The sequence below is a fragment of the Antrostomus carolinensis genome, unplaced genomic scaffold, assembly GCF_000700745.2.
Source record: "Antrostomus carolinensis isolate BGI_N321 unplaced genomic scaffold, ASM70074v2 scaffold16207, whole genome shotgun sequence".
NCBI lineage: Eukaryota > Metazoa > Chordata > Aves > Caprimulgiformes > Caprimulgidae > Antrostomus > Antrostomus carolinensis.
In genome coordinates, this window is record NW_010329645.1 from 20,743 (window position 1) to 30,374 (window position 9,632).

Sequence of the window (9,632 nt, forward strand, 5' to 3'; positions counted from 1 at the left end):
AACAGACATAGTAGTAACTATGGTGATTGAATGAGAAGTGGACTGTGATCACCTGTTAGAATAAATTGATTTTACAAGTGTCTGGCAGTGTTTATTTGTGAAAACTAGTATTTATCAACAATGAAAGTTAGGGAATGGCTTTATAACACTAAATATTTTTGCATGTTAAAAATTTAAGCCACTCACTTTTCAGAATGTTAAGTGGCAGAACAAGGAAGGTATCACCCTCCAGTTGAATTGCATTACGGTCAAGAATAGACACTGCAGTGGGGAAAATGGAGTGCCTCTATGCTCAGGTGTATAAGGCAAAACACTGATGATAAAGTATTATATTAGCAGTGAAATTAATGAAGCCTGCTTTCCAGTGGTCTGTGTCCTAACTTCACTATCTCTGCCGTACAGTAATCTCAGCTCTCTTATGTAATATTTTTGCAAAGGTAAGAGGTAGTACTGGTGTGTGTAGTCCAGGTCTAAGCAATGTGTTGACTGTCCAGCTGCCTGTCACAAACCAGACTGTACAAAGGCCGAGTTTCACCTGCCTTTCTCGCAGGAAGGGCTACATTCTTTTTTAGAGATATTTCAGGAAGTCAATAATCTTCAAATTTCTACCTACCTCTCAAATTTGGGTGAAATTTGCCAAAATATTCAAAAGCTTCAAAATTTTGAGACTGATTCACAGACTGCAAATGCCTCAGGCTTTTTTTTTTTTTAAGGAAATCATAATTTAAAACGTAGAAGAAACATGACTCTACAGCTTTGGCAAAACTAAAATAAAAGGATAGGAGTACATTTATACTTTATTCTTGTTCTGTTGGTCTCACCTAAAAAGAGAGCATGTAGCAATAAAGGGAGGTGAAGAGCCCAGTCTTCTCTCACACTATGATCCACTACCATCTCAGTCATGAAGATGACAGCAATATTGCACCTGAAAATTAAATCACAGTATCAGTTTAAGACCTCTTGGAGATGGGAAAACAGTAACATGATGGCTATTTCTGAAGAAATAAACAATCTCTACATTTTCAAATTTGTAGCATTTCTTCTCAATATGAAGCATTCTTCTCAAATGCCTTAGTTACCTTAGAAGTACCTTAGTTACAGTATTAAGCAGGTTAAGTACCAATTACTGAAAAGAACACGATTACTGTCAATACAAATTATGTAAAAGAGGAATTTCAGAATATGCATAGCTTAGTTATAATAAAAGATCAAGGAGAAAAAAGTGCTATGAGTAACAGTGACAGTCTTGGGAAACAAAAATTTTCCTTTTGTTTTAGTTGTTTCTTCAGTATGATTGTTATCAGAAAGTGAAGTCCTACATTGTAAATAGGCTTTCTGGTAGAATTGCAAGCCTTTGTTGCATGTTGATTTTAGCACTGGAGATGAAAGGTATGATTTTCAGATGTTCTGAGTGGTGGGAAGAGTTGGATTGGTGTTGGTCAACCAGTAAGAGGAAGCATCTCCCTGTCTGAAATATCAGAATGAGAAACTGCTCACCTATGAAGGGGTCCCCGGGGTGTGATGGTTTCTGGGAGGTAGTCCACAAGTGGTGCCCAACATCCTCCATTGTAAGGCATGGGCAGGGGATGTGGTTGTTTGGTTTCAACAATATTCAATAACCAGCTTGTATACGGAGAAACAGGATCGTCTGCGTGGAAAAGCATTAAAACAGAGTGCATAAAAAACAAGTCCAGTTACCCATTTTGGAGAAATAATAAAATAGAGATTATGCTAACGTATCAGCACAGCTGTTTGGAATAATGCGATAAGATGACATGAGGTTTGCAAATTCCTGTGTTCAATAACAAGTGATGCATTTTTAATCCCTCTTTCACGCTGCTGGAAGTTAAACAGATTTCAGGCAGACAGCACTGAATGGTGGGAGATGCAGCTGAATCCCTGCTGTCACTTAGTAGCTTTGGATCCAGATCACAAAGCATCAAGCAACAGACTTTCTCTTCAAAAATGAGAGAGAAGTTCAGCCAATGAAGCTGCTATTGGCAGCCATCTGCTGCAAGGGGTCACGTACCAGCGACACATTCTTGCAACTCCACACCAGTGCCCTGCTGGGCGATGCTACAAAGGCAGAAGTTAAATGTCCTGAATTAGGACGGAGGCATAAGGAAAGAGAAAAACATCTTCAGGGTAATTTTTTTTCAACAGAGATGAGTTCTCTCTTTAATTTCTCAAAGATGTATTCAACTTTGCTTCAGTATGACAGCTGCTGTTTGTTAATAAGCAATGGGTTTTTTTCTTCCACTTGCTTATTTGCAATTATGTGGGTCAGGTAAGTTATTTCCACCATTTTCTGTTTTCTCTCAGCTGCACAGCTTTCTTCATCTCTCCTGCATTTTGTGCCCTCGCATTCTTCTTGATTTTTCCATTGATCTGCTGGCTTTGTCACAGGAAGCAAAACTGTTCTGATGCCTAGAAAAAATCAGAGCTGGCTTTTTCTAATGCATATCATTTCTTGGTTTTGACAAAACATCTTCAGGTTTCCAGATCTTCAGGAGCTCTTTGATACAGTAGCTGCTCCTCTAATTATTATAAAAATGCTGACTTTATCATTCCCATTCTTCAGTGTTAGTCTTCCAAGAAGCACTTTAGATCTTTACAGTTTAGTCCTCTACTTATTTCTCTCATCCTCTGGAGGATGATTTATTAGTTACAGATAAAGAAGATTAAACTGACCTAATAATGTAGCAAAGTATAGCATTTTCACATATTCATCTTCTAAGGATTAACCAGATAATGTTTGTCAGATGCTTTCACATAAAAAACACTGCACAATCACTATTTATTATTATCAATTTAAGAGCTTCACATGAAACTGCTTCATGAAGTCCACACTAAGACCTAGCTCATGTTTTCACAGATTTATGTGCAGCCTGAGAAAAAAAGAAGCACTTTGCACCTTAACATAGAACCTCTGCCTGAACAAAAGAGTTTCTGTGTTGGAGAGGTGTGTTCCCTATTTATATCCTCAGCAATACATGTATGTTCAAGAAGACTGGAGAAAAGAAAGCAGTCATACCACCAACTCCTTTGCAGCCTGTGCTGCCTGCCAGAGGGAATAAGTTGCACATTCTTAATGGAGGTTGCATTATTTATCTTGTACAATGACAAATGGTGTAAGAATTACTCTTTCTTTCTACAGTTCTATATAAATGTCAGTAGCTAAGTAAAAAGTATTTTATTTTACATCCAGGTATTCGTATATTTGCAGAAGGAACCCCTGTGAGAAGCAAACCTTGCATACATATTCACAGTACTATAAAGCCTGCAGGTACAGGCAGGAAAAAACATTTGGGCACTGGCTTGAAGAGACATTCCAAAACAGCAAAGTTTCAGTAGTTTTTCACCTTTATTGCTCTAAGCTCTTGTCCAAACCAGCTACTTGTGAGGAACGTTCTGACAATAAAAACATTGTTCTGTTTTGAAAGATTGTTCATGCAGATCAGATTAGCACTGATGCTCCAATTAACATCTACTGAAGAATTTTTAGTAGCTGCAGCGCTAGAAAGCCATAAGAAAAACAAGACCTGTACTAAAAAACACTGAGTTTAATATGTTGCACACTTTTTTGTGTATTTAAATACTGCAGTATGTACATACACAATATTTTGTAAATATTGTGCTTCATAATTATGAAAAAAGTTGTTCATATACATTAAATTATCCTGTCGTATCGTATATGATAGTGTTTCCATATTTTGCAGGAGAGTATTCCTAAAAATTACTTGGATTAAATAATATATAAAATCTTTACTTTTTATGTCAGAATACTGTCCCAACACGGTGTCCATAGCACCAAGACAAGAAATTATAGCATCTATATTATTTGACCTGGCTTTATTAAGTCAGAGATAAAAGTCTATAAAAAGGTCTTGCATTTTTAACACGCGGTTAGGGTCTAACTGTAATCGGAAGATTGGGTTCCTTAGAATTAACTCCAGAAATTAATTCAAAACATCCAGCTCCTAAAATTTATACTGTCATTCAAGAGATGACAGAAATATCTTTATTTTCTTTGGAATCTCTGCTGACCATCACATGTCCATTTATAGTTTGTTTAGCAGAAGAATAAGAACATAATGAACAAGAGTGCTCAGGAGCCCTATCTCATTGTGCCCTCTTAACACAGGTTTGCACAGTGCAGCCAGAAACTGGTTGCAAGCAGCAGAGAAAAGCTAAAGGGGAAATAAAGTCTCATTTTTGGAAACTCCTGGACCTCTTCTTCATGCTCATATAACAGCACTTGATTTGGAGGGAAATACTGGTGAAGGGCACAGTTCAAAGTACTCGCTGTAATGCTCTTGGAAATCTTTTGCCTTGCCATGTACGAATGGTTCAAGGTGTTACTGTCTGGAGGATTCTCTGCTGCAGCCTTCTGTGAAGTTCTCTTGCCTTTCAATAGGTTTCACTGAGCCCACGGTTAATCAGAGGAAATAAATTAATTAAATGAGGTATGAAGGTAAAATAGGGACACCCCTTGTATGGTGAATGCTACATTACTGTTTATACAGAACTTAAACAGAGAGCCTCCACTAGTCATAAGAATGTTTTCCTCTCCCACCAAAACATGAGAAATTTAATCAAATTGAATAATAGAACTTACTTTTGTCATCATCATAAGATCCTCCGGAGCTATTACTGTACCTCGATTCTAGTCGGGTATGTGCTCTGATTACATTACTGAACCTTCAAACACAAGAAAAATCCTCATTAAAAACACAGAGTGACATTAAACATCTGGACTACATGCTTACTCTAGGAAAAAGGCTCATTTCCTTATGCATGCACTTTTATATGGGAGTAGACAGCAATGTGAATGTAATGCTGATTCTTTCCACAAAAGAAGATTTCTGCAGACAGTTTCTAAGAAGTTCTAACAGTGTGCTCCTGTGTCACAGCTTTTAAAATTTAGCAGAGGGAAAACTCTCTTGCTATAAATGTGTGATTTTCTTGAAGTAAGAAACTGAGCTAACGCTGAAGTGAGACAGAAACTGTTCACAGCTAGTACTTTTTCACAGCCTATGCTCATGGGTAAAATTCTGGCAACCTGCTAAAACAGTAACAAACTGAATAGTCCAAAGTCAAGCCCGCACAGGTATCAAGCAGCAAAAACTGCAGCAGATCATCCTTCAAGAGGAAAATCCAACAACTGCCAGAGTAGATCTTGTAGAGGAGTTAAGGGATATGGGAGCCAGAACAAACTGTTCACAGCTGGCCTCAAATCTACCACAGATCCATGACAAGCTAATTTTTACTGGTGATCTCCTCTGGCTTCCTCCACCTCCTTGTGCTGTCAGTGTAACAGGCCTAAGGTGGAGTGAGAGTCATGCAGGAGGCTCACACACTAGCGAGGACGTAAAAACTTCATCATCTATGCAAAGTTAGGAAATGAATTACAAATAACCATGTTAAAACAACTATATCAAATAAATCCAGGTTGAAGGTTCTCTATGAAACATTCAATTCAATTTCTTACTAATGTGCATATGTATTATTGCAGGGTTTTAAATTATACATTGACATATTATGCTGTTTCCAGAAGCATGCCTGTCTCGTAAGGGCACAACAAATTCATTGTGAAGGTGACAAAAAAAGCATCATGAACCATTTTAATCCTGCCCTTTTCTGTCTTCCTGCTATGTTTCTCCTATATTTTAATAATTCCTTTAATAAATGTATACAAACTGACAATTACTGACACATTTATCTGGCACACCAAAAAAGATAAAAAAGGTAAAAGAAGAATAAAATTAAGGAAAAAAATTATGAAGCAATATGCAGAGATAAATTATATCCTATATGAAACAAATGGAGAATACAGATCATAGAAATTACTTCAGAGCAGGGCATGTTCCATCATATTGCATCAACATTAAAACACAGCTGTCTTCTGAGTAGCTTCATATTATTCCAAAAATGCCCACATTTTTGAGAATAGTTTGTTTACAATCTATTACCTTCTGTAAACTTTATTTATTACGTCTTCACACATGAGGTCAATATTAATGGACATTGTAAGATTGACACATTGTTTTTGAAGTGTAGATGTACTTACAGCTTCTAGTGTTTTTTATAATGTAAATGCCAGCAATGAATTCAGGTAAATTATTTTAATTTTTTTTCTGAAAATCTTTCACTCGCAATCAGAATGCCAGTATCAGAACTTTGTAACCTTCCTTTATTTTTTATCATACAGGCTCTGGCAGACTTGAATGCCAAAAACCTTTTTGGAGTCACATTTAAAATTTACATAAGGCAAGAAAAACTGAAAGCACAGCAAATGAAGTTTGCTCAACTCATCTGCAAATCAACTAAACAAAAATCTAACTTAAAATTATATAGTCATAAACATTTACGTAATGAATAATAAAAAAAACTAATCTAGGGGCAAAATGGTTTTATTTTCCTTTTAAGTACATTTCTAGTGCATATGCTAAAAAACATAATTCTGAGTCACGTCCTCTTTACTATCAGTTTGAAACTTTACTTAGTACTGAGTGCCATTTTTTACTTACATTTAAATTAGCAGACAGACATAACTAACCTGACAAAATGCTACTCATAATATATGGAAGGCAAGTGACTCAAAACATTCTAAAGTACAGAAAAGTTTGCTCACATAATGTTCTCTGTTCCTCTAAGTTCTAAACCTGTGGAACGTGGGTTGGATGACTAAAGTGACACTAGCTACTATCATGAACAACAGACTAAAGTAATACTAACACTAATTAATGCTATTAGAAGTCATTCAAAGTTCTCTTAAAAAATAAGAGGGTTTCAGTGCGAGAAGAAATATGTATCTATCTGTGCTCACAGATCTGATGGTCCTTAAGAACTAAATTTAATGTATTATTTCAAAGCAAAATATTTTACATAGCTTTCCTCTGTAAGACATTTTATCCAGGCAAAGGAGGTGTCCTTGCAATCATGGATACAAGTCTGAATACTGAATTTCACTCGCTGTCCATGAAATCAAAAGGTGAGATCAAACCCGATTTTTAATAAAGATTTTAAAAGTCATTATCTGGAGCACATTTAATTTTCTTTCTCCTTTGTAGACAATTCCTATAAAACCATTATCTACTTAGCAAAGTTTATTCAGTGTAGGTTTAACAGATGTTCCTCTGCAATATATTATTAAACAACACTCGAGATCTAGAATAATGCGAATAGCTTTTTTTCAAAAAAACTTTTACATACACTAATTTTAAAATGATCTTACTGGGATAATGCCACTTAGGATCAGTCTGAGCACCAGAGTTCCTCACAAAACAATGCATAACTTTTCCTAACATCTCACCCTTAGCCCAGGAAAACTCATACATTTTGGAGGAAAAAAATCAAACCACAAACCTTTCATCAGTCTCTTTCACCATTCTGTTCTCCTCTACATCAGGAAAACTATCTTGGCCAGCTACAACAGTGTTACTGCTAGAAGTGGTTCCTGTATATGAGATGTCAATAAGAACACCTGTTACGTGCAGCAGACAGTATTTGCAAAGCAATAAAAGCCCATAACTTTAATTTCTTTAATAGCCACAGTCAAAGTGATCATCCTGCAAGTACATATGCATATGAATGAACACTGTTATCTCTATAAAACAGGACCTGCTTCCATGGCTGAATGGTGTAAAATTTGCATGCTTTATTGGGATAGATTAACATAATGATTCTCTTCCACTCCTTGAACCAAGCTCATTCTCAGGTGACATAACCTAGTGTTTTTAAAGAATCTGGCAAAACATTGACAAGGTTGAATTCAGGGTGGGTGTCTCTTACATATCTTTGACTACTGCAGCTGAGAAATAGCCTTTTGCCTTTGAAAACAGAACTGCCACACAGTTTTGTTTTCAGGAAACTGCTGCTATAATCACAGCATTGGTGATGACTTCTTGTTCTGAGAAACCAGCGGTAGAAGAATCACCTCAGTAAGAGTTCTGAATGACACTGAACATTGGCAATATCCTATCAAAATAGTTGAGACAATTAAGCATATGTTTACAAAGCGTATAAACATTAGGAACCAAAAAGAAGGTAATTTAGATGTGCAACAAGGCCCTGAAACTTGCACTTTACATATACACAGATAAGAATAGGTGCAAAACTAAGAGATTGTTTTCTCAAAGAGATGAAGCCTGAGAAGAGCGGGAAAGCATAACTGAAAAGTATGTTTAGGTCATACCAGAAGCTGCAGCTGAGGCTTTGTTACTGGCAGCAAAACGGTAAAATGGAGGATTATCGCAATGTTGGACAATTGGGTTCACTGGGTCGGTTTGCTGTAGCTCAAAAAGAAGCTCTTCCATTGTCTGAATAGTGTTATTGCGACATAGATATATTGCAACCTTTTTTATCTAGAGAAGAAAATAACAATTATTAAACTCTGTCCAAAGTGAGTTTCAAAATAAATCAATACATGTTACACTGCAGTACTGAAAAGATCCAGGGTGCAAGGTGTTACTCCTGGACACGCACGATAACCACACAACTGCATCCATCTTGTTCATACAGAAATAAAACTGCTCACTTTGATATCAAGATAATTTCCCAGCAGAGTGAATCTGTGATCTAATTACCCCAAAGATTTTGCTTACCATCCATAAATGAGCTCTTTAGATACATAACTATATAACATACACGTATACAAAACCCACCCAATTTTGTACCTATCGTTAACTCTGACTCACGCTCAGGGATTTATAGTTTGAGGATGTGATTTATACACAAAACCCACTCAATTTTGTACCTATCGTTTAAGGATATCTGCATTAACTCTGACTCATGCTCAGGGATTTATAGTTTGAGGATGTGATTTCCACTGAAGATAAATCTTACTTTCTTGAATAGAGCAAAGGTCTCATCTAGAAATCTAGATCCACCCAAAACTTCATTACTATATTTAAAGATGTGAAAGAGGTAGCTGTAGCCACAAAGAATAAGCCAGGCTCTAAGTAGCTACTTGTATCTGTAATCAAAGTAATAGCACATGGAAGAAAGGCAGTCTGTGTACAGACTTCATGCATCCTGACTTGAAAAATCTGACAGAGTATAATTTATAGAAATTCTAGTTAAAAAGCTTTCATCTTTTCACAAGATCTCAAACATTGTATGCGCTGCAGCAATGAGGACTGTTGAGATACTGAGATCAAATTAGACTGAATTTTTGAGGAAAAAAACCCCTGATGGCTATTAAAGTAGAGACTCTCTCTGGCTCAAAAACATTTGATTCATAAACTACTGGAGCTGGGAGACCATGTGGGGAAGCATTCCTCAGTGCTCCTTCTTGTTTTTAAATATGTCCCTAAACAGATGCTTACAGTGGAGCTAATACATAAGACTGAACTGCCTGTTGGCCTTACCAAGTATTGCTGTTCTCATACTTTTAAATACTTCCCTTAAAATAACTTCCTGACTGCTTCTCTTCCCTTCTTTTTTCCTCCCCTTTTCTTTTGCTTAAAGTAGAAAAAATGCACATATTCACAGTCTCTTTTACTCCATTGTGCTAAAAATTCCCCGGGACTTTTCAGATACAAATCCACCTCCTTTCTGAGGCTCATTTCAAGTTGGGCTCAGAGTGCCACTTCCAGCTTCTTTCACTCTAGAAGGGCTCAAGTTCCCTA

The 9,632-nt window shown here is 36.6% G+C and overlaps 1 protein-coding gene across 1 annotated transcript in view; it reads right to left on the reverse strand.

The window, feature by feature from the left end:
- FRY (FRY microtubule binding protein) overlaps positions 1 to 9,632 on the reverse strand; it is a gene marked incomplete at its 3' end in the record, with an annotated part of 132,062 nt that overhangs the window by 20,120 nt on the left and 102,310 nt on the right. Inside the window, exons 34-38 of the mRNA XM_010172653.1 lie at positions 8,198 to 8,366; positions 7,369 to 7,459; positions 4,619 to 4,701; positions 1,498 to 1,648; positions 822 to 925 (exon numbers count right to left, since the gene is read on the reverse strand). Of these exons, the coding sequence (XP_010170955.1) occupies positions 822 to 925; positions 1,498 to 1,648; positions 4,619 to 4,701; positions 7,369 to 7,459; positions 8,198 to 8,366 (598 nt within the window). The remainder of the gene's footprint in view (positions 1 to 821; positions 926 to 1,497; positions 1,649 to 4,618; positions 4,702 to 7,368; positions 7,460 to 8,197; positions 8,367 to 9,632) is intronic.